At 60.8% G+C, this 23,902-nt stretch overlaps 3 protein-coding genes across 6 annotated transcripts; 2 read left to right on the top strand and 1 right to left on the bottom strand.

Annotated features, from left to right (window-relative positions):
• The first annotated feature begins 3,846 nt into the window (after positions 1-3,846).
• Positions 3,847-13,124, top strand: DPEP1 (dipeptidase 1). The gene is made up of 10 exons (XM_027118917.1): positions 3,847-4,011; positions 7,662-7,794; positions 8,009-8,141; positions 8,292-8,442; positions 8,583-8,652; positions 8,972-9,148; positions 9,238-9,322; positions 9,396-9,471; positions 9,573-9,708; positions 9,786-13,124. Exons 1-10 carry the CDS (start codon positions 3,848-3,850, stop codon positions 9,951-9,953), a joined length of 1,293 nt encoding a protein of 430 aa, XP_026974718.1. The 5' UTR covers position 3,847; the 3' UTR covers positions 9,954-13,124.
• Positions 12,627-19,472, bottom strand: CHMP1A (charged multivesicular body protein 1A). 2 transcript variants are annotated; one of them, XM_027118930.1, is made up of 7 exons: positions 19,381-19,472; positions 17,624-17,643; positions 15,847-15,924; positions 15,099-15,245; positions 14,714-14,842; positions 14,254-14,441; positions 12,627-14,003 (listed from the first exon to the last, which is right to left on the bottom strand). In XM_027118930.1, exons 1-7 carry the CDS (start codon positions 19,385-19,387, stop codon positions 13,982-13,984), a joined length of 591 nt encoding a protein of 196 aa, XP_026974731.1. In that variant the 5' UTR covers positions 19,388-19,472; the 3' UTR covers positions 12,627-13,981. The 2 variants fall into 2 exon arrangements, with proteins under 2 accessions (XP_026974731.1, XP_026974730.1); XM_027118929.1 differs by lacking the exon at positions 19,381-19,472 and adding an exon at positions 16,351-16,525 and having other exon boundaries at positions 17,624-17,640.
• SPATA33 (spermatogenesis associated 33) lies at positions 19,381-23,389 on the top strand. Of its 3 annotated transcripts, XM_027118931.1 has the most exons (3): positions 19,381-19,713; positions 19,970-20,137; positions 22,808-23,389. In XM_027118931.1, the coding sequence occupies exons 1-3, from the start codon at positions 19,386-19,388 to the stop codon at positions 22,828-22,830; spliced, it is 519 nt and encodes a 172-aa protein (XP_026974732.1). In that variant the 5' UTR covers positions 19,381-19,385; the 3' UTR covers positions 22,831-23,389. The 3 variants fall into 3 exon arrangements, 1 of the variants encoding a protein (XP_026974732.1); XR_003435349.1 differs by having other exon boundaries at positions 19,399-19,487; positions 19,970-23,389; XR_003435350.1 differs by lacking the exon at positions 19,381-19,713 and having other exon boundaries at positions 19,720-20,170.
• The last annotated feature ends 513 nt before the right edge of the window (positions 23,390-23,902 follow it).

Here is a 23,902-nt window from a genome sequence, read left to right as displayed (position 1 = left end):
CAACACGCCGCCTACAAAGAACTGGGTTCCCGACAGCAGTGCGGTGCGGACGGCCCCAGAACGTTCACTTTCTGAGAGGAAACGGTTTATGACCCTGAACTGCATGGCCGGTAAAACTGCTGCTCAGTTATGAGGGCATAATAATGGCACGTGCAAACGCTCCAGGACTTGGAAATCCACTTCCCGCACACCCACTGCTAGCGGTGGTTTGGGGACCAGCTCTACCAAAAAGGACATAAACTGAAAGGCAGAGGGCTCAGGGCAGAAATCAAGTGGGAACCACAGATCCGAAGCCAGGGGCGGTGAGGTAGGAGGCCCAGAGCTTGGAAGATTGTGAGGACATGGCAACAGCACCCAGTGGAAGGAGAAAAAGGCAACCAGAGACCCCAGACTTCAGAGCACACAGGTTCAAGGGTGATTTCGGGGGCCTGACCCGCGAGTCCATAGGGTGGCGATCCCAGCAGGAGGTACCACGGTGACTTGTGTTCCAGACAGACGCTGCGGCTGAGGAGCGTGAGCACTTACACAGCAGCCCGACCCTGCGCGCCCCGGCCAGCCGCAGGCTGTGAGTCACCGGAGAGGGTGTGGGACAGACGCTGCACGGCCCGAGCCCTCCTGGACGTGGACTTGGGCCCTCTGGGTGTCATGTTCCGGGGCCGTCGTCCTGGACATCCTCTCCTGTTTGAACAAGGGTGCACCCAGCCTTGAGTCTTCTCATGCTCCGGTCACCCTGGGAAGTGTGGTCACGCCCTCAGCTTAGCTCCTAGAAACGCTGGCCTCTGTCACCAACTTGCAAGAGAGTCCTGCAGCTGATGTCACGAAACCTAATGTGAATGGCCCGGTGAGACCAGCTGTGCGGAACCGTGGGGGGAGCTGGGACCAGAGGAAAGGTCAGATGTGCCTTGACTCTATCTAAAAGTTTCACATTTCGTTCATCATGGATTTTTTGGGGGGGCAGGAATTTTTGATTTTTAAAAATACTGCGTTAAAATACTAGTTACCTCCATGACTGAGGTTCCTAGTGTCCCCGCTTTGAAATTTGCCCCCAAGACGGTGCCTCGCTCTCCCTGCCCTCGCCCGGCCCGGGCACCGGAGCTGCAGAGGTGGGAGGCTGGGGCCAAGTCTCACCACAGGGAGGAGAGAGTCCGTAGGTGACGTGCAGAGTGGATGGTGGGGGGCCCGTCCCTCGGTGACACGGCGACAACGAGAAAATAACACTGAAAGTCCCCCTCCCGCAGTGCAACTGGGCCGTGGGCCCCTCCACTTCCTTCCTTTCCAGTGGGCTGTTAAATGAATGAAGTATTACAGAGGAATGAGCAGAGAATTTAAAATCCTTTAAGCAATTAAATGAATTCTGAATTTAAAATGAAAAGAAGGTCAAAATTAAGTGTCTGGGAGATTTAAAGAGACAAACCCATGGAGCCCCCTGGGGAGGGTGGAAGGGGTAAAGGAGAACTTTACCCTGGCAGACCTGGAGGGCCCGCGTGCTCACAAAGGAGCAGTCAGTCTACCGCGGGGACCCCTCAGCCACGGAAGCAGACACGTGGGTCACACAGGATGCCACTATACCCAGGGAAATGGCCGGGGAAGCGCCGCAGACAAATGAGAAAGAAATCAGAACGCATAGGTCAGGAGAGGAGGAGACAAAGTATACGAGACACAGCAAACCTAAGAAAATGTGTGGTTACATGTAAATGAGTGTCACGCCCCGTGGGCTGTACTCCAGTGTTAAGGAGTTTATATGTTGAAAGAGACACACAGACTTAAATACGACTGTTCCAAAGTATGAGGGAAGACACTAGCAAAGTAGTGACACGCAGAGGAACTTCCTAACCATGGTAGGAAAGGAATCAAAGTAACACGAAGAGCACGGCAGAAGCAAGAAACGGGAGGAGCACGGCCGGCCGTCGCTTGGGAAGTAGCGAGGCTAAGGGGGGATGCAGTGCTGTCACCGTCGTACTGGCTTAAACGGTCACATTTACAGACAGAGGCGCTCAGATGAGTTGAAGAAATAAAATACAGTTATATGCTCTTGCAACTTCCCTGGCGGTCAAGGGATTAAGACTTCGCCTTCCAGCGCAGGGGGTGCTGGTTCCATCCCCAGTCCGGGAGCTAAGAGCCCACGAGCCTCGCAGCCGAAAAAGCAAAACGGAAAACAGAAGCAGCATTGTAACAAATTCCATAAAGACCTTAAAAACGGTCCACATGAAAAAAAAAAGAAAATTAAAAAATATACAATTACATGCTCTTAAAAAAAGCCAACTCTGAAACAAAAACGATAAGGGGAAAAGGTTGAAAATACGGAGAGTCAAATGGAGCAGGCCGGTGTGAACAAGGGGGGACGTGTGCTCACAGCCATGTCAGAGAGGAGGGTTCCGGGGAGAAGCCCCCCAGCTGCAGACGGGCATCGCCCACCACAAAGCAGCAGCGTCGGGTCGCAGAGACAGGCCGGGGAGGTGGAGGGGGCTGGACACAGAGCACGGAGGACCACCGAGGTGCGGGGGCCATGGGGACAGTGCGAAGGGCAGACGGGGTCCTGGCTCGCGGGGGCGGAGGGACACACTCGGCTTTAAAGCCCGTGTCCTGGCCCAGCACCTGCTGGGCTACGGTTCCCAGGCAGCGTGGGCAGAGTCCTGGATTCCTCACTCTTCAAGGGGGTCTTTTGTGCACAGAGTGGTGAAGCGGGTGGAATCCCAGGGCCTGGCACTGAGGATGCCCCTGTGGGGAGCGGGGGCAAGTCCTCGATGGGGTCTGGGGCCGGTGGCCTCGTCCCCGAGCATCTGGGTGGAGGACGCCCTGGAGCCCCTCCCCCCGGGGTGATGGTGGGTGGAGGGAGGGAAGGTAGACAGCTCCCTGCTCTGCGCAGTCTCCCCTGAGAGCTGCCGTTTCAACAGGAGGGAAACGGGGCTGGAGGCCCAGGCCCCGGGATGCAGAGCTAATGACGGCAGAGCCAGGGTTCGGACGTGACCCCTTCCCAGGTGGGAGGAAGGGCCTGGAGCTGGGCCCGTCCTGTCCTTGGGGCCAGGTCGGGGCTCGGGGAGGCCACCGGCCTGGGACCTGGGCTCCACAGGGCAGTTCTGCGTGAGGGTCCAAAGCCATCCAGGGACAGAGGTGCCAGGGAGCCCAGCGAGGGGGTAGGGTCTCCACAGCTCAGCTGCCCTGAGGATCCAGAGTGGGCTGGGGTCACCCAGGTGCCCAGCAGAACCCTGGATGCTGGCCCAGCCCTGGGGCCGGGATTCACGATTCACTGGGCCCGGCGCTGCCTGGGCATCGGGTTCTCAGAACCGTGCCCCCCACCCTCCAGCCCCTGCCTCCTCCGGGAGACCTGAGTGTGCGCCCCCAGCTCTAAGGAAATGCAAACGCTCTAAGCTTCCGACCCCAAGCCCCAGCATCCAACAGGCTCGGTCAGAAGCCTGCAGCCGGAGCGCGGGTCAGTGTGCAGACGCCCCCAGCACTGCAGTGGAGTGTGGCAGGAGTGCCCCTGCCGGGCTGTGCTCCACCTTGCAAGAAAAGTAACAAAAAACTACAGGCAAACAAAGGGATACATTCAAGTACACAAAACTGAATCTTGTTTGTAGACCTCAGACACCGGGTCCTGGGGGCAGGACACAACAAACACTGGCGGCCCCTTTCCCTGCGCTCGCCCATCCTCTGCCCCACTTCTGGGCACCAGTCCCGCCCCTGGGGTTTTACCACACTTGGCCTGGCCCAGACAGCGACGCCCAGCCTCAGGGGCTAGGAACTCCCATGGATCCACCCTCGCGGGGAATGTGCTGATTACTGATAAACAGGGGAGGTCCTGGCAGCAATCACCTGGACCAAAGCCCTCTGTCTTGTGGCGCCCAGGATGGCGGGTCAGGACACACGCACAGGAGCAGCAGGGGAGCGCATCCCTGGGGACCGCGCCATGTGGGCCAGCTGGTGGTTCTGGCCCCTGGTGGCCGTCTGCACTGCGGACCAGTTCCGGAACACAGCGGAGAGGATCATGCAGGGCACGCCTGTCATTGACGGGTAAGCAGCCCCCCCGTGTGACGGCCCCGGGGGTCCGGGCGGGGGGCGCTAGGGTCGAGGCTCATGTGCCCTTGACCTGAGACGGGAGCTGCCCTGTCTCCAATGGGACTCAGTTTCTCCAACTGCACTATGGCCTTTGCCCTTTGCTGGACTCAGTTTTTTTGTGGGCTCTCTCAGGGCCCCAGAGACTTCACTACATGAGGGCCTGTGGGGAACGCGGCAGGAAGGAGGTGAATAGTGAGGCCCCCAAGGCCTCAGCATCTCCCGGGACAGCCCACAGCCTGGACCCCTGGGGGCTGGATCCCAGCTCAGAGTGGGGCTGGGGCTGGGGGCTGTTGGGGCCTGGCCCAGGGTCCTGTGTCACAGGAAGTGCAGGTGAGGGTGGTGTCTGCTGTGGCCCTTGGGGGACCCTCTCGTCAAGCCCACCCCTCGCTCCATCCACCTGGGGTGACCCCATCAGGCCTGTGCGCCCGGCCTGACCTCACCGAGGCATCTCACGCTTCAGTGCCCCAGTCCAAGCTCCTGGGTGCCCACTCCCCCTGCCCCTCTTCCAGCCAAGACCCTGGTGACACCTTGTCACTCTCTCCCTGATGTCACAGCCAACCTGGCCGCGCCTGCCCCCTTCACTTACCTTCCACCCCCACCCCTGTGCCTCTGACTGCCCCCTCCTGCCCCTGGCCTGAGGTCAGGTCTCCGCACTGCAGCCAGAGGAAGTCTTGGAGACACAAGTACCAGCCCCTGCCCTTCCAGCTCCAACTCCCACAGAGCTCAGAGCAGTAGCCGGAGTCCTTCCAGCGGCCCCCAGGGCCCCTCGAAGCTGCAGGCAGGCCTGGCACTGCCCTTGCCGCTCCCGCCCCCAACTCCTTGGGGCTCTCCCAGCCCTGGGAAGGACGCCACCTGTACACACACACTCCCGCCCCACCTGCTCTTTCCCACCGGGTGCTGGGAAAGTTGGGGTACCCACTTGCCCAGGCTTTATGGGACAAAAGCTCTGCAAGAAAAGCAGAGAAAACAGGTGTCTCATCACATAAGACTGGCAGGGAAATGAGGGGCAGCCCTAGATAAGGAAGCGGCCATCAGGGGTCAGAGTGCACCCTTCCCTCCCTCCCTCAGTCCTCCCCTGGTCCCTCCCCTCCCCCTCCTTCCTGGACCTCCCATCCCCCTGCCTGCCTCTGAGGGTCCTCACATGGCTGGGTCTCCTCACAGGCATAGGAAGTTTGCTGCAGAGGCCGCTGTCCTTTGCTCGCATCCGGGAGGCCCTGCTGTCTGGCAGGTCTGGGCTCAGGGACCGGGCATCCCAGGTCAGCAAGGGCAGGTAGAATATGCCAACAAAATGAATGTTCCTTCCTTCCGGGGGACTCAGGGTGGCTGGGCACACGGAGAGGGGCTCCGAGTTTAGGTGCTGGGAGCTGTCCAGATGTCCATGTGAGGGGTACGATAGCTCAAAGAGCCCAGACAGCCAGGAGTACTCAGGAAGCTGGGATTTGGGGAGCTGGGATTATCCAAAGTCTTAGAAGGCCAAGACTAGGCTGACAGAATCAAAACCAGTTAGTATTAGCTACTCCTGTGGGTAAGAGAGACCCAAATAAGTAGCTTCAACAACAGAGCAGTCCGGACGGAGTCCTGGCATGGCATTCCATAATGGTGTGGCCACCATTCCCACAGTTACCTCATGATTTAATATGGCTGCACCAGCTCCAGCCATCACATCTGTAAGCCGTAGCTGGCCTCAGTGTGTGTTTGGCTGTCGTTTCTAGCACTTCCCAGCACTCGGAATCCTCCCCTCTCCTCTTTGGGTAGGGTGGCAGGGTCCTCTGTCACAGCTGAGGATGCTACCCAGGCCACACAGATAAGGAGGGCAGATCCATCAGCCTCCAGAACAGACTCCAAGATGTGGTGTTGACCTTAGCGCGGATACCTACAAAGGGAGGACAGGCTGAGGCGAGGAGGGAAGAGCAAAGCGGAGGCAGCTGGAGCGTGGGGCCGGATTTCCTAGAGGGGCAAAGGAGTGAAGTCCTGCTCAGCGCTGCCTTGGGGACAGTGACCAGGGCCAGCACCCCCCCCCCAACTCTGCAGTGAGGCAGTGACCTCGCCTCCCTGGAGCTCATCCACCCCTCAGTCAGCAAAGGCGTCCTGACCACCAGCCCATGCCCAGCAGTCAAACCTCACACCGGGGGCCATGGCCACCTTGCTGTGGAAGAGCCCACCCCAGGGGGCCGGATGACCTAGGCCGTCACGGCGTTAACATTGTCAGTGAGCCTCACGAGGCAGCCCTGTGTGTGTGTGTGTTACAGATGAGGAAACAGACACCGGGGAGGGAGCCAGGGCTGGGGGTGGGAACTAGGTGTGGGCGAGGGTCCTGGGGAGAGTGGGCATGGCTGCTGGGCTGGGGAGGAGGGGTGGATGGGAGGGCCCGCAGTGGGAGCAAAGCCCCCTCCGGGCTGTCCTCACAGCCCCCTTGTCACCAGGCTAGGGATCCGCTGGTCGGCTCCCTGCACGTCCCGGGCGTGTGTGCCCGTTGGCTGGTAAAAGCCAGATGCCGACTGGTGGGCCAGGGCTGGGCCTGAGACTCTGAAATTCTAATCAGCTCCCAGGGGCCGAGGCCCCTGCCGGCACCTGGAGCTCATGGCTCCCAGCAGTCTCTCCCCTTGGGGCTGCTCCTGGATGCAGGGAGGAATGTGCCCCACGGGTCCTGCCCCGGAAGACCCCCAGCAGCTGTTGAGAGCCCTCCCTGTCCCCTGCCCCTTGTCCTGCCTGTCTAGTCCCCTCCTCTCCTCTCCCCACACCTCACCTCCTCCTCCAATGCACTCACCGCCTACCAGCTCCTGGGAGAACTTCAGAGGGCCTGTCCTTTGGAAGCACAGAGGGATCTTCTTGGAAATGGTGCAGGACTGTCCCCAGGGACAGAGGCAGCAGAGGGCCTCTGGGGCCCCCAAATCCCGCACTGGTGCCCTGCTCCCATGGCTGCCCCCCAGGGTAGGCCACGCCCCACACTTCCCCACCCTCTCCCTGCAGCAGAAGCATTTCATCTTTTTTTTTTTTTTTTTTTTTGCCGTACGCGGGCCTCTCACTGTCGTGGCCTCTCCCGTTGCGGAGCACAGGCTCCGGACACGCAGGCTCAGTGGCCATGGTTCACGGGCCCAGCCGCTCCGCGGCATGTGGGATCTTCCCGGACCGGGGCACGAACCCGCGTCCCCTGCATCGGCAGGCGGACTCCCAACCGCTGCGCCACCGGGGCAGCCCAGGATTCCATCTTTCATCTGTGAATCTCCCCCAGGCCTGCGCTCAGCAGCCCCGTGCCAACAGCCTTGTTCGTGGAGATTGTCTCAACTCCAAGCTCCCCCTCCCTCCACGATTTTGAAGCCAAGCCGGCATCTGCCCTCCCTCTCCCCCCAGTGAAAGGCTCCAGGAGGGAAGACCTGTCCACTTAGGGCTCAGTTCAGTGGCCTGGCCTGGGGGTGCAGCCAGCTGAGAAGCTCACCTGTGCTCAGGTGTGCTCAGATGACAGCAGTCACCCTGCGACCTCCCTAGTCTTCAGCCCACGAGAAGAGGAGCTGGAGAAGGCACAGCCTGCCCGGGAGGCAGCTCGGGGGGCCCGGGTCCAAGGGGCCTCCTGACCTGCCCCTGACCCCTCCGCCTGGCCCCTCCAGGCACAATGACCTGCCCTGGCAACTGCTGAAACTGTTCAACAATCAGCTTCAGGACCCGAGGGCCAACCTGACCAGCCTGGCCCACACGCACACCAACATCCCCAAGCTGAGGGCTGGCTTTGTGGGTGCCCAGGTATGGTCGGGCCCGGAGCCTGAGGCGCTGGAGCCTATCGCCTCCTCTCTTGCTGCCCCTCCCTGGTGGCGGCGTACGGCCCCGGGCCCTTAGAGGGGGCTCCAATAGCCACTCAGGCTGCGGGGAGGGCTTCCGTGGCTAGAGGGAAGCCAGAGCTCGTGTGCCTGGGGCCTAGCTCCTGAGCTCCCAGCGCCTCCCCCCGTGACCCCCCCAGTTCTGGTCTGCGTACACGCCCTGCGACACCCAGAACAAGGATGCCGTGAAGAGGACGCTGGAGCAGATCGACGTCATCCACCGCATGTGCCAGTTGTACCCCGAGACCTTCCTGTGTGTCACCGACAGCACAGGTGGGTGCCGGCGCCCACCAGCCCCGGTCCTGAGCAGGGGCTGCTGCACCGCTCTGCGGTTTGTTTCACGTGGAAGCCAGTCCCCACACCCGACACCCAGGCACACGTGTCGCCCGGTGCCCACTGCCCCTGGCCGGGCTCTCCTTGCAGGCATCCGGCGGGCCTTCCAGGAGGGAAAGGTGGCCAGTCTGGTCGGCGTGGAGGGCGGCCACTCCATCGACAGCAGCCTGGGCGTCCTGCGGGCGCTCTACCACCTGGGCATGCGGTACCTGACTCTCACCCACAGCTGCAACACGCCCTGGTGAGCAGCCCCGGGGGGCCGGCCGGGCGGGAGGGTCTCAGAGCAGGGACCGCCCCGGCACCTGTCTCTCCTCCTGAGGGTCCTGAGGTGGGCCCGGACAACCACTCTGCCCCTCGGGCGCCTGCCCTCTGCTCTCCCAGGGCCGACAACTGGCTGGTGGACACGGGAGAGGACGAGGCCCGCAGCCAAGGCCTGTCACTCTTTGGGCAGGTGAGTGGGGGGGCGGGGCCTCGGTCACCCTCAGAGGACCCGGCATGTCACCTGTTTCCTCAACTGTGAGATGGGCCAGCAGGACGGGCCTTCCACTGGAACCCACTGGTCATTAGAGTGGCCTCCAGTCTTTCAGCCCCTGAAGGGCTTGTTGACACCTGGCCAGTGCCCTTCCCCACACCTGGACTTCCCAGGCGGCCGCCAGAAACCCCAGAAGGTCGTGTGAACCCAAGCGTGCACGGCACAGCCTGCCTGGTCCCAGGGTGCTGGCTGAGACCCTCCAGGCTGTGCGGGTCCCCTGAGCCCCGTCCCCCCTCAGAGTGTCGTGAAGGAGATGAACCGACTGGGCATCATCATCGACTTGGCCCACGCGTCCATGGCCACCATGAAGGCTGTGCTGCAGCTGTCCAAGGCCCCCGTGGTCTTCAGCCACTCCTCGGCCTACAGTGTGTGCCAGCACCGGCGCAACGTGCCCGATGACGTGCTCCAGCTGGTGGTGAGAGGCTGGGCCGGGGCCGTCCGCTCCTGGGCTGGCCCCCGCGGCCTGGCCGCCCTGCCCACGGTGCCGCCCTCTTTCCCGAGCAGAAGGAGACGGGCAGCCTGGTGATGGTGAACTTCTACAGTGACTACGTTTCCTGCAGAGCGGAGGCCAACTTGTCCCAAGTGGCAGGTGGGCGGGGCTGAGCGGCCGGGGCTCCGGGCCGGGGCCTCTCGCAGGGCCCTCACGTGCCGCCTCTCCGCAGATCACCTGGACCACATCAAGAAGGTGGCGGGGGCCGGAGCCGTGGGCTTGGGTGGGGACTACGATGGTGTGTCCAGGTGAGGCGACACCCCCTCCACGTGCTGTGAGGGGCGGGGTGGGGGCGCCCAGGCCCTGCCCCCCGGGATGCCGAGCCTGGCTTTCTCCACCCGCATCTCAGGCTTCCCTCGGGGCTTGAGGACGTGTCCAAGTATCCAGACCTGGCCGCCGAGCTGCTGAGGAGACAGTGGACCGAGGCAGAGGTCAAGGGCGTCCTGGCAGACAACCTGCTGAGGGTCTTCGAGGCGGTGGAGCAGGTGAGCGGCCCCGCAATCCCTGCGCCGCCGACCACCTCCTGCCCTCAGGCAGGCAGCTGACCTGCATCTTTCCCCAGGCGCGCAGTCACACACAGGCTCCCGGCGAGGAGCCCATCCCCTTGGGCCAGCTGGAGGCCTCCTGCAGGACCAGCTATGGCTACTCAGGGGCCCCCAGCCTCCACCTCCAGCCGGGGGCCCTGCTGGCCTCCCTTGCACTCCTCGTCCTCTGCCCGTGTCGCCTCTGACACCCTGGGTGCTAGAACGGCAGCGACTCCCCGTGCGCTCAGACTGGCCTGTCCTGGGCAGGCACCTGCGCTCCCCTGGGCGGCACAAAACACAGGCACGGCGGGACCCTCAATAAAGTCGCCGATCCTTTGAGTCTCGTGTCATCAGCACCCTGGCCCTGGAGGGGGCTCCTGGCTGGACACCAGACACAGGAGTGCCTGAGTCCTGAAGGTCAGGGCCAGAGGGGTCAGGGTCTGAGAGGCTTTGCGTGGACGTTGCTGGAGGGTCTTTAAAATAACACACAGTCCAGGCTCCGGCTGCCACCTCCCCACGCACATCTGTATACAGGTGCGTGCACACACACAGGCACGCACATGTGTGCACATCTGCACCCCATATCCTCATACCGGTGCACACCCATGCTCTCACATATACACACCCACACACACACACGCTTGTGCCCACGGCCCACCCCTTGGGCCAGCCTCTCTTGGCAAACAGGAAAGCAAGGTCTGGAGCAGGGAGGAACCCAGCCCTGCAGGGTGTCCTCACACACCATGAACAAGGACCCTGCAGGGCAGGGCTCCGCCCAAGGGGGGCTCAGTAGCGTTCCCCCTGCCACCGGTCATCCGGTGCATGTGTCTTGAGATGAATAACTTGGTGACAGACCCTGGACAAGACCCCCAACGCATCCCTCCTGGCCCCTTTCCAGGCCAGAGCCCCTGAGGATGCCCCTCTGCGCTGTTACCCACTGGTGCCTGCCAGCCTGGGCCGTGGGAGCCAGCGAGGGCCTCTGGGCTGTGGCCCTGCCTCTCGCTCCCAGCAGGCACTCTCTCCAGGGATACCTAAAGCCACCAGCAGGGACACTGTGGGTATTTGCTGATCACTTAGGATCAGTTTAACGTTAAAGGAGAAGAAGGGGTTTCTGTCCTGAGTTGGCTGAACCCTGCCCAGCACGCCAGCCTGCCATGGCTGGCTGATTTATCAGGGCTGGAGGGCCCCCTGGTGGGCCGCAGGCGGGCACGCCTGAGTTTGCTAACTGGGAGGGATTTTCCCATAAGAAACGCTGTAATATTCGTCTGAAATAATCTTAACCACGTTAGAATCACACCCGAGGCCACACCTCACGTGTCATCCCCAGCATCTGGTTCTGGGGACCCTTCTGCTCACCCCTCATTCACCCTGGGAGACACAGGCCTGCAGGCCTTTCCTGGGGGGCCTGGTAAGGGGCTCCAGGGAGGCGGGTGCCACACCCGGGCCCACCCAGCAGCGTGGAGCCTGCTCAGGAGCCCCTGGAGGGCTGTCTCCCCAGGCAGGGCCCACATCAGCGATTCTCCAACCAGGCAACAAGCGGCCCCAGGCCCTGTTCAAACCCAGACGTGCTCGGAGGGGACAAGGGGGGCCCAGAGCCACGGGTGGTCACTCTGACAGGCGGGCTGGGCACAAGGGGCATGGACCCCACTGTGGTTCCGACTCTACAACCCTGGCCACGGATCACACGCCCCAAAAACCTGGTCAAGACCATCCAGGCCGCGAAGCACCAGCGTGAAACACAAGGCAAATAATCTAACAGAGACGACACATTGAGGGGCCCAGCAAGGCCTGCGACAAACCCAGTCCTCGGGTGGGTAAGGGCGTCTCTCGGGGGTGGGGGCAGCCAGCAGTGCCGAAACTAGAACTTTGTGTGGGGAGCAGGGGCTGAGAACCTGAAAACGGGGTTTTCCCTGCCCAAGGAGTAACCCAGAGGGGGAGGCCTGACAAGTGCAAACCTGTGGTCCCCGTGCCCACGGGGCGTGTGTGTGTGTGTGTGTGTGTGTTGGTGTGTGTCCGGACATAGTTTCTGGTGCACACAGTGGGGTGCCCGGACGTAGTTCCCGTGAGCACAGAGGGGGGCCCACAGACGTGCTTCGTGTGAGCGGTGGGTTGTGGGGAAGGTGGCCGGACGTAGTTTCTGGTGCACATAGGGTGGTGCACCAACGTGGTTCCGGCGCGCAGAGAGGGGGCGCGCTGATGTGGCTCACGTGTCCAGAGAGGGGCGCACTGACGTGGTTTCCGGTGCACACAGCGGGGTGACCAGATGTGGTTCCCGTGAGTACAGAGGGGCGCCCGGTGGTAGTTTCTGGGGGCACATAGGGGTGCGCACAGATGTAGTTTCTGGTGCACACAGCGGGGCACCGGGACTTGGTTTCTGGCGCACACGTAGGTTGCCCGGAAGCGGTTTCTGGGGCACACGGGGTGGGGGGCGCCCGGACGCAGTTCCCACGAGCACACCGGTGCAGACCCACTGGCCTCGAGACCGTCCCGGTCACGTAGAGAAATGGGAGGGCCTGTGCCACGTTCGGGGCTGGAGGGGCCACAGGGTAATAACGTGAGGGCTGTTTCCTGATTTGGTCGGTTCTACGGTAACTAGGTTGACGTGAGGGAAGCTCCTACAGGGAAGTATACAGAAGTTGTGTACTTGGTTTGCAGCTGTTACATAAGTTTAAAAGTATTTCAAGGTAAAATCATAGAGGAACTGTGGATCTGATTCGGCCTCACCGAGCAGGGCCTGGGAATCCCACTCCTCACAGCACCCCAGCTGCCCTCCTTCAGGAACCCGTCAGCCTCCTACTGGCGGGCTGGACTGCAAGCCGGCCGTCCCCTTAAGGCCCCCACCCCACCCCAGGCCACTAAAGCAAAGATGGAGACAGTTCTCGGGCATCAACCTCTTTATTCACAACAGCATTTCAGGAAAAGGCAAACTTCGCCTGCTGCCCTTTGATGCAGTGTGGCCTCTGCCCCCAGCGGGCGTCTCCGTGGAGCTCTGCACCCCCTGGGGACCTTCTCTGAACCCCCGGCACGTGGGAGCCCCAAGGGATGATGGCCAGGGAGTAAGGCGAGGTCGGCATCACAGAAGAAAAACCAGGTGGCTCTTGAAGCCCATTCTCTCCGGCCTCACACCACAGTCCAGAGCCCCAGGCAGCCCACAGCACAACTTACTGTACAGAGCACACAAGGGCTCCAAGTCCAGGAAGAATCAAACGCAGAGAGCCAGGGAAAGTTCTCCCACGTTTCTGTCCGTGACAGCCAGCGGCCAGCCAGAGGCCTCTGGTCAGCACCAACAAGCAGTGCTCTCCAGCTGACGCTGGGGAGGGGCTCATACCAAATGCTCCCGATCTACTTGCTCCTTCTTTTTGGCAAAAAAAAAAAAATCCCTGGAAGCTTCAGGAAAACGAAGTAAACTTCAGTAATTGGAGAAAACAGAAAAGTGCAGCCTGTCTGAAGCTCCCCTCAGGCCAGCCCAGCACGGCGTCAGAAGCACTGCCACTGCTGGCCCCACTGAGGGCGGCTCTTCCATCAGCTGCTCCAGCTTCAAGGTCAACAGCGTGAGCCCACAAGGCAGCGAGAGCCAGATGGGGGAGGCACCCCATCATTTATAGTGACAGGAGCAAAGCATCCCACCCAGGAGGGGGAGGTGCCTGCTCCTTGGCTGGGAGGGGCCTCAGCGTAGACTCCGGCTCCCTAGAGGAGAGTCCGCAGGGCCCGAGCCCTCCAGAGGCGCAGGGGAGAGAGGATGCAGACCCCCGGGAGCCCGCTGGACTGGGAGCTAGGCGCCTTACACTGGGGAGCCCGAGCGGGGCCCATGCAGCTGGCAGGACCAGGTTCTAAATGGAGTCGGGGGGCCTCCAGGGGTCCCTAGCAACAGCCTGCAGCCCTGACCCCCACTGGCTGACCACTCCCAGTGCATGTGCCATCACATGGAGTCTGAAAGCCCCCATATCGACGTGGCAGCCACCAGCCAGTCCCTGGGGGTTTCTCAGTGGTGGTGGACGGAGGGGAGCCTGCAGATCGCCCAGCTGGTGGCCCGGAGTCACAGAAATTACCCACAGAAGTCAGAAGTTTGTGCAAACTCGCCCAGCCGGACACAGACCCACACCCGTGCTCAGAGAAGAGGCAGAGTCCCAGGCCTGGCAGGTGAGAGGGGGAGAGCAGTGGGGAGGGGGCAGAGGCGGCCTTCCCAGCCCTTCCCCTATGAGGCCGGGAGGGAGCACGCTGCCGCTGGGCTCCGCTAATTCCTCAGGGCGGCCAACCTGCAAAGGACAACAGGATTCCCTGAGGCCCCGGCAATGGCTCCACCCCGGCTTTCCCAGGCCCTTTTCCAGGCCGGCGTAGTCCTGTCCCCCGCCTTCTAGGGGGAGCTATAGACGGTGAGCAGGGTCTGAACCAGGGGCGGGGACTGAGCTGCTCCTGGGCCTGCAGGCACCGAGGCCGGGGTTTCTGCGTCCCTCCCAAGCTCCCGCCCAGCACGCTGCCCGCCCAGCACAGGTGCCCCTGGCCCACCTCCGAGACAGCTGGTCCTCCTGGCTGCGCACGGAGCTCTCGCCCACGGCAGAGGCGCCCTCGGGCAGCTGGCTGAGCTGGTCCAGGACCTCTAGGCCATTCTCCTCGGCGATTTGCATGATGAGGCTGTCCACCTGCTCCTGTGGTGTGGTCAGCGTGGTGGCCGAGCTCATGGAGTCCTCCATCACCTGGGGGTCGTGTGCCGGGCGGTCAGGGCTTCCTGTGGCTCCCTCCCCCCGCCAGCCCCCTTGTGGCGCTCTCTCCAGCGCACTCCCTCTGGCGTGCTGGTCCTGGGGCACAGCTGCCTGCACGCGCACCCATCCCCGGCCCCAGGCCCCCCTCTCCCCTGCTGGACCTCTGCGGGCCGGTCTGGACTCCCCACGAGGAGCCAGGTTCCCGGGAGGGGAAGGGGCCACACGCCTGGCCGTCACCCGCACACCCGGGCCCTGGGCCGACGTACCGACGTGTGCACGTCCAGGTTCTGCACCTGCTGCTCAAATCTGTCCATTACCGCAGAGACCTTCTGCAGGTCCATGGTGCTGAGGGCCCGGTCCAGGGCTTTGGTCACCTGCGCCATGTTCTTGGTCACCTGGCAGAGGCGGGAGTGAGGAGGCAGGCAGGGCCCTCAGGGCCCCCGCACCCCCGCCCCCGGCATGGCACGTCCCCAGATGGCGCCGTCAATGGAAGGACGGACTCTGGAGAGAGCCTTCGGGGTGCGTCTGCCGCTCTAGCACCGCCCTTACCGTAGGGAGGGAATGCTGGCCTGACCGCTTGCGCCGGGCCACCCCCTCGACTCTGCCAGCAGGAGCCGGCCCCGGGCACGTGGCGCCCGGCCTAGCACTCACCCCCTTCATGGTCACGGCCGTCTGCACCTTGGAGGCCACGGCATCCACGCGGGACGCCATGCGGAGCCAGTTCACACCTTCGTTCTTCTTGCGAATGGCGTTCTCGGCGTACACCCGCGCACACTCCACATTCTTCTGCTGAAGGGCCTGAAATGCAGGGGAAAATGCCAGCTGGGGCCCGGCCCCAGCCAGTCCTGGGGCGCCGTCTGCTGCTGTGGGGCAGCCCCTTCTCAGCCTCTCTGCAGGTTTTCTCATCAGAAATGTCTCAGGAGTGAGGGTGTCCAGGGGCAGGGCCCCCAACCAGCCCTCAGAGAAAGTCAGACGAGAGAGCCGGGCTCAGGAAAACACGGCCACCTTTCCAGGCCTCTCCACTCCCACCGACACACTCAGCTGCCCTCACACGACAGCTCCGCCTGGAAGCAGCAGAGCTTGAAAAGCCAGCGCAGGGAATGCTGATTCCAAAGGCATCACGACTATGGCGGTGACGTGGCTTCAGACTGGGATGTCGGCTGCGTTCCCCTTCTGCCCTGGGAGCCTCAGTCTGGCTGAGGAGTCATCCAAACCCAGCACCCCAGGAGCTACTCTAGCCGCTAACCAGCTGTAAGAAAGCCCCCCACGGACAGCACAGCAACCCCAGGAGCCTCCAGCCCTGCCCCGCCCCACAGAGGGGTTCGGCCTCTGCCCAGGCCCGAGGAGCACAGGACCCACAGGAGGAAAGGCCCGGCCCGGCGGCAGCGCCTGCACTCACCTTCTTCACCTTGGCCTGCTCCGCCTTGGAGTCCTTCTCCGCCTTCTTGGCCAGCTTCTCCAGCTGCTTTGCAGTGAACTGACGGACAGGAGGCTGGGTCACCACCCGGCCCACCCCCCATCCTGCTCCCCGCCCTCCTGGGCTGTAAGTTCGTTCCGAGGGTGGACATCACTGATCCCTCACGACTGCTGCCTCTGCTGGACAATCCGCTGCCCACTAGGACGTCGGTGCCCGTCCGTGCACTTGTGCCCCCTCTACACAGCCCAGCTCCCAGCGGCCTCAGCCCCTCCTTCCACCAGCCTGAAGCACGACACACCGGCTCCCTGTTCCACGGGTCAGCAGCTGGGGGCACACTGAGAAACTGCCCACAGGCCTTGGCCAGCATCACACAGATGCTGCCACCGTAAACCCCTCCCTCTTTGACCGCCTTGGTGTCCAGGCCTCAGGCTAATGTCTCCCCTGCTCCCGTGGTCCAGCCTCTGTGCAGATCAACACTTCCCTAACCTCAGGCTCACGGGCACAGGGCGCTCTCTCCAAAGTCATCCCCGATTCCCGGTCATCAGACACAATTCTGAGGGGCCTTTAAATCAATGTCTGCAGCACCTGACTCGCTGACCATTTTTTCTTCCTGCATGGTCCAGTGCAGTAGCTACTAGACACACGTAGCTACTTAAATTACCTAAAATTAAGTGAAAGTAAAAATTCAGTCCCGCAAGCCACATTCCAGGTGTCTGATGGGGCCGGTGTCAGGCATCGCCATGTCGGGCTACCCTAGCTCGGCTCTGCGCCCAGAGCCCCACTCCTGCCCCACCCACACGGGGCCGCTCATGTCAGAGGCTCCGTGGCCTGCTCTGTCCTCTGCCTTCTGCGTCCAGGCTTGCCCAGCCCCCCGCCCACTGCCCTCCACACACAGCCTGAAGTACACACTGGGCCACCATCCGCCACCTCTAAACAAAGTCCACCACTCTGGCCAGGTGCCCTGGGACCCGCTGCTCAGCTGCAGCAGGGACCGCCTGGCATGACCTCGCACAGACCAGCCCTGGTCAGTGGCCCTCCACAGGCCTCAGGTGACCAGAAGCTGGCAGGGAGAAGACTCAGATGACCCAAGGGAACAGCAGCCTTCCAGAGGCCAGTTTCCTAACTCTGGTCCTGTCAACACTGTTCTCTTGGCCAACATCACTCACCGACCTGGGAGGGTCCCCAGCCCTCGGGCCCCTCCCACAGCCCTGGGTGCCCCCATGCACTTGGGACGTTTTGTTGTGGAAAAAAGCTTTCTTGTCTGTCCACCCCGACCAGCTACGTTCCTCAGGGAAAAGTCCAGATTTTCCTGACCTGGGAATCTGGCCTGGAGGCCCCACAGCAGAGGCAGTGCAGCTGCTACAGTCGGGGGCCGATGCCCGTCACTCCTCCTGTCCTTCGGAACCCACCATGGATGGGCACCTAGGAGGGCCCTACGGGAACTGGGGCAGGGGCTTGCCGACACCACCCCGGGCAGGGGGACTGCTCAGCTGCCCGGAATGCTCTCCTGCACGTGTTTCTGAAGGACTCGAGGCAACCGTTTTAAACGCCTCGTGGAACATTAAGGGACGCACACGCGCGCGCTCATGAATGAGACCAAATGATCTGCTTCCGCTCAGCCCGAGACAAGCTAGCACACCACCTCCCTGACCCCTCGGTCATCAGTCTGGCTGAGCACGATCCTGAGTGTGACTCACAACATCTGTCCCCACTGACAACCAGCAGGCCGGGATGGGGTGAAGGGCCACTCAGTACATACCTTCAGCTGGAACAGGGTATCTGCAAAGAGAGGAGATGGTTTGAGGATTTTAAGAAATGTGAGAAGCAACGCTCCTAACCAGCTGGTGGGGGCACTACGACCCTCCTGGACGTGAAGAGCTGGAACAGAACTGGGGCCTTCAGGGAGGCCTACTCACACCAGCTCTGCCCCTCCTTAGCCTCCCTGACTCTCCAATTCAGGAAAACACCAGGATAGTACCAGCTGACCTTAAGGGTTAGCGTGCGGGGGAATGTCATGGGTGCAGCGTGTGGCCCGTGGTGAAAACTCGAGATGGTTTGTAATCAGTGCAGCTTTCCAAAGGACCCTTGGGAGCCCTCCCCAATTTAACGAGGTTTAGTACTCGACAGTCTATTCTTTACGGATAAAACAGCACGGCGATGGCTCTTACGCCATAAAAGAGCTGGCCCACAGAGACCGCTCTCCATGGGAGCTGCCATTTCTGAGCCATCGAATCAGGCTCAGGTGCCCCCTACCCTCAATGAGGAACTGGAGACCTGTGTGTGTTACTGGCTAAGTCCCTCGGTATCTGAACTTGCTGCTCACTTGCCCAAACTCAAGAGCTCGGTAGATTCTCCTTCATCTTAAAACTATCTCAGTGTATATCCCATTCCTAAATTGGGGGAATGATTTCTGAAAGGGTGTATGTACCACACTAGCCCGGAATGAAGAAACGAAGTCCTGCAACCAGAATCCAGGACCATAAAGGTATGTGAAGGCTCCCAGCTGCGAGCCCAGTGGAGCTCCGTGCAGCTCTCACCTGTCACTGCGGGCCCTAGTCAAGGCCAGAGCTGTCTGCATCTCTGGAGAAACAGGTGGCAGGCAGTGTGCTCACTGCCGGGAAAGCAAGGCTGGGCTGGGTGTGGCCCAGACTTGAGTGGGAAGCACAGACTCTGAAGGGCAAAACCTAACCCCGGAGAAAAGGGATACAGGCAAAACAATTCCCTGGAGAGCTGAAGCCGAGTGAGCTGTGAGGCAAAACCCAACGTGCGCGCGCGCGCGTGGGGTGGGGGTATAGCTGTTCATCTTCTCCCTGAGGCAATCTGCATAGGATTTCCTTCATGACAATAACACTGCACAGCCTTTCTACCACACTAGCACTTAAATATCCTGGCAAATGTCGGTATCTTCATTTTATCACTGATGCTTCCTGTTCTGGAGGAGAGCAGGGCAGAGGGCCCTGAGGGGGTGCTGCAGGCAGTGGAGGACCAGGGCTCCTGGGGCCTGTGCCTGCACGGACTCCTCAACCTGTTTTCCCATCTGCAGAATGGGCGCATACGGTTCCTATCTCAAGAGCTGTTGTGCCTGTACGTAGTGAGGGCTTTCTGCCAGAGCTCTTCTTATTTCTCTTAGCGGTGTTCTGGGGGCAGTGGTGCAACTGTCTCCTTTTCGGGTGCCCTCTGACCCGGCATCCCAGGGCCCCCAAAGGCCGATGTCCCTCACCAGTACCGCAGGGGCAGGTGGGGCAGGGGCAGACGGTGGCTGAGGAGGGCCGGGGAAGGGGGTCGGGGATCAGGGAAGGGGATCGGAGTCCTGGGTCGAGGCCCCGGGGTCGAGGTCGGGGTCCTGGGTCCCGGGGTATGGTGTCGGGGATCGGGGTCCCGGGTGGAGACCCCGGGATCCGGTACCGGGGATCGGGGCCCAGGGTCCGGGATCGAGGCCAGGGGCACCCGCCTGAGCCCCGCCCACGGGAGAGGCGGCCCCGCCCCGCGCGGCCCCGAAGGGCGGCGGCCTCTCACCGTCCATGGCCGGTCCGGCAGCGGCAGCCCTGGCAGAGGCGGACGGACTGGATCTCCCGGCGGCGTCAACCGAACCGACCGGCGCGGGCTGGCGGGCTGGAGGGCAGGTACTGCCGGGTCGCTGCCGCTTCCGGCGGCCGGGAGCTCTCGCGAGAGGACGGTTTGGTATCGCGGGCGGTGGCGTTGCCGTGGCGACCGCGCGGGCCAGGGAGGCGGCGGCCGGGCCTTTTGTGAGTCAGTGGGCTGGGCTCCCACTGAGGTGCAGGGTCCGCGCCTGCGTCGCGGGGCAGTCACCTATGGGACTTTCCAAAAGCAAACACAAACTCCGGAAAGGTAAAGGGCCGCCGCCCCGCAGTCTCCACGGCGCGGCCCCGCCCCCACAAATCCTCCTGCGCCGGGTCCTCTCTGATGAGCTTGCCTCGGGGACCTTTTCATCCGGGGAATATCCACGTGTAGGGAAATGGAGTGACCCAAGTCTTTCACGCTATCTTATTTCATTCCGGACCAAAGCAGGCGACTGAAGAAGGATGGAATCCTTTGCCCTAGACTCAGTAAAATACAGGTCTAATTAATTACCCAAATATTTCAGGTGAGGAGCCAAAGTCGGGGCGCACCTGTTCAATCCCAGAGGCTACGGAAAGGCCGGTGGACAGGCCTTCACAAGAGTCTGAGAAGCCTCTAGACACCAAGCCTGCAGAGAGCTTCCATGAGAAGAAAGGGGCAGCCAAGCGGCAGTGGCCTTCATCTGAAGCGGAAGGTAGGACACACCCAGGAGGGTACAGAACCTGAGGTGCGTTTGGGGATGGGGCGCACAGGAGCCTGTGGTGGGATGCTAGTAGCAGGGGGCGTGCCCTAACGGTGGAGGGGGTTTTAGGACCTTTAATATCAGAGTTCTAGTTGGAAGATGTAATAAGTTTAGTCAAGGTTTAGGTGAGTTCCCACGTGGTAGATGCGGAACACACAGGCAAGAGGGCTAAGCAGTGCGCAGATCCCAAGCAGGCCTGCTGTCCTCCCGAGGGCTGGACGCCTTTGGCCCCAGTGTCGTTCCTTCGGCATTCCACAGACTGGGACAGAGCCTGGGAAGCTGCTCCCCTGCGGAGCACGGTCCCGTGGGAGCCCTCTGCCTGGCCACAGAGATCACGGAGGGGATAGGATGTTGGTGAAACAGCTGGGCAGAGTTACTCACCGTAACAGCCTTTGGGTGTGGGTCGGGGTTGAAGCCACAGAAGCAGCAGAATGTGAAGTCTTTCATCAGTTTTATCATGTCGGTCGTGGAAATGGAATTGTTAGGTAATTAAACCAAGGGAGGAACGATGGGGTTTGTGTCTCCAGCACAGAGGCCTCTCACAGGCCCATTGCTGTAACTGGGTAGGAACCAGTGAGGCTGCGGCGGCGGGAATTGCCGAGTGATAGGGTGTGAGGGCAAAGCAGGGAGCCATGGCCGTGGGCTTCGGTGACTGTGAGGACGCATGGCCGGTGGGTCAGACAAGGAAGGGCAGGATGGATGCCCGCCTGGCAGGGGAGAGGAGCTGGGCACAGACAGCTTCAGACCGAGCCCCCTGAGGGTCACCAAGGGCAGGAAACGTTTGAGATGAGGGCGTTTGCCTTGGGGGCAAGGCCTGGACTTCAGATCCCAACTTAAGAGCCCTTACTTGAGGGCTGAAGAGTGCAGGAAGGGCCAGAGTCCTGGGGGGACGTTTGGAAAACTGCTACTAGTCTGTCGGGAGGCTTTTGGCTGTCAGTCACAGAAAAGCCATCCAGACACAGCTTTAGTGCTGAGGGGCTCGGTACCCCCCAAACAGAGGCGAGGTCAGAGGTAGGGCCCTCGGCGTGGCAGCATCGCAGGCTGTGTGTCTACACTCTGCCATCCTCTGTGTCCACGGTCCGCAGAGGGCTGGACGGCTCTTGGTGTCACACACGTGGGACTGCGTCTAGTTTGTGAGAGGCGTTACTTCTTGCTTCGTGTCAGCAAGGAGAATCTTCCCCCAGAAGCCTTGTGTGCCCGGTGTCTCCAGGATGGGCTGGACCTCTGCCAGCAAGGGAAGGTGTGGGCAGGGGACTCCACCAACAGTGTGTGTCATACTCTCACTTCGGGGGTGGAGTGAGGATGGAGTTTCAAGAAAGCGAGTGGAGACTGCAGTCACAAGGAATGTGCCGCCCTGTGTACGACGCCCGAAAGCATGATGCGAGTGAAAGAAGCCAGATATAGATTCCTATTCCATTTATATGAAAAGTCCTGCAAAGGCAAATCCATATGGAGGGAAGCCTGGGCTAAGGGTGGGTACAGGGATCGGTCACAAGAGGGCACAAGGGCCCTTTTGAGGGTGATGGAAGTAGTCTCAAAACTGAATCAATGGTTGCCCAACTTTGAAAGTTTACTGAATTCCATTTAATTGCATGCTTTAAACAGGTAAATTTTGTGGTATTTAAATTGTACTGAAGAAAGCTGTTAAGAAAGGAGAACTAGCTGGCAGTGTTGAATGCTGCAGCGAGGTGGAGTAAACTCAGAGAAGACTGTCGAATGAGACCAGCAGCTGGTCTTGCTGGCCTTGCAGCGAGAGGCACTGGGAGTCGGGAGTGAGGACAGGACCTGGTCTGCCAGGAGCAACACCTCAAGTAGGGCAGGAGCATCTTCTCTTCCACATTCTGGTTTTAAAGCTGAGGAATTCCCCTATTAGATTTGGGAAAGTGACAACTTTCGGAAGTCACGTTTCTTTAAGTCATCCTAATGCCATAAAAGCCTCAGAGAAATAGAAAGGTCAACAAGTCAAAAATTCTGTGTGTTATACAATTTAAAAAGTAGGTTTTACCACTGTTGGGTAGAAATCAGAAAATGATTGCTGGGCTGGGGCCGGGGCAGGCTAGCTGACTGGAACAGGGCCCGTGGGAGCTTTGTGGGGTGGAGGAAAGTTCTGCATCTCGTTTGCGTGATGACACGGGTGCGTACAGTTGTGGAAAACTCTCCCGCTGAACAGTAAGGACCCTGCGTTTTGTCTAGTGTGAGTTATGCCGTGGACAACATGGAATACGCATGAGTCCTTGTCTCTTAGAGCCGCACCCGAAGTATTTTAAGGGCAAATGGACGTGCTGGGTGGGGATTTGCTGCCACGGGAAGGGGTGCACCTGTCTCTGCAGGTGCTACAGCCCCTCTCAGCCCACGGGTCCTGTGGTGTGACCTGGGGGTCTACGTCCCATCTCCAAATCTCTGAAGGCCTGACACTCTCCTGTAACCAGTGGAGTGGTGGAAGTGACTTGTGGGCTGGGCGGCCTGGCCGGGCTCACGGGGACGCTGGCTGTGCTGGGAGCCACTGTGCTGGGAAGTGCTCGGCTGCTGGGCAGGCCACAGGGGAGCCGCAGCCCGCGGTCCTGATCTCGCAGCCCGTCCAGCCCAGGTGCCGGGCTTGTGACGAGCTTGTCGTGACTCCAGCCCCAGGCTTGGAGTCTCCCTAGCCGAGCCACTGCACAGCACGTAGCAGCCCTGCGAGTGGACATCCACGTGTCCAGCCCAGCTGAGCCTTCAGACAGCATCTGACTGCAGCCCCTGGGAAACCACAGGTGACAACTGCAGTAGAACCTTTCCTGAATTCCTGAGCCATAAAACGGTAAGAAAATGGTGGTTTCAAGCTGCTGAGGTCTGGGGTGAGCCACTACTCAGCTGTAGTAACCAGCACACAGGGGAAGAGCTGGAGTGAGGTCAGCTTTGCCTGGGGTTTATGAGGACTTTGGCAGTTGGGCGATGAGTTGTATTGTACTATTCCCACTGCTTCTGTCTGTGCTTCAAATTTCGCATTACAGAATCCACAAACATACATTATACAGACCGAACACCACGAGCTGGCAGTCAGCCAATTCCAAAACGCTGCAGATTCTTCTGAAAAAAGAACTCTGATTTTTCTACAAATAAATGACTTGTAAAAAAGGTGGTGTCTTGGGCTTCCCTGGTGGCGCAGTGGTTGAGAGTCCACCTGCCGATGCAGGGGACACGGGTTCGTGCCCTGGTCCGGGAGGATCCCACATGCCGCGGAGCGGCTGGGCCCGTGAGCCATGGCCGCTGAGCCTGCACGTCTGGAGCCTGTGCTCCGCAATGGGAGAGGCCACAGCAGTGAGAGGCCCGCGTACCGCAAAAAAAACAAAAGAAAGAAAAAAAAACAAACAAATACCATGGGCTGGGGGGCTTAAACAACAGACTTTGTTTCTCCTCGTTCTGGAGGCTGGGGAGGCCCTCAGTCTGGCTGTGCTCCTGTGAGAACCCCTCCCTGGCCCGCAGACAGCTGCCCGATTGCTGTGTCCTCACGTGGCCATGGCCTCATCTAAACCTGATTAATTCCCAAAAGCCCCACTTCTAAATACCAGCACACTGGGGACTAGGCCTTCAACATATGAATTCGGGGGATACAGCCTTTCAGTCACAGCAGAGAGGACTGTTAGAAGGAGCCTTGGGAGACCTATGAGCAAAAAGCCGTGTGTGGGTCTGGGCTACGCCATTCTGGAGAAAATCCAATTGGGTATTAGGTGATAACAA

Source organism: Aethalodelphis obliquidens, unplaced genomic scaffold, assembly GCF_003676395.1.
Source record: "Aethalodelphis obliquidens isolate GAN/ISIS:26980383/991018 unplaced genomic scaffold, ASM367639v1 scaffold20, whole genome shotgun sequence".
Lineage (NCBI taxonomy): Eukaryota > Metazoa > Chordata > Mammalia > Artiodactyla > Delphinidae > Aethalodelphis > Aethalodelphis obliquidens.
Note: the sequence above shows the minus strand (reverse complement) of the source record. Positions and strands in the feature narration are given on the sequence as shown.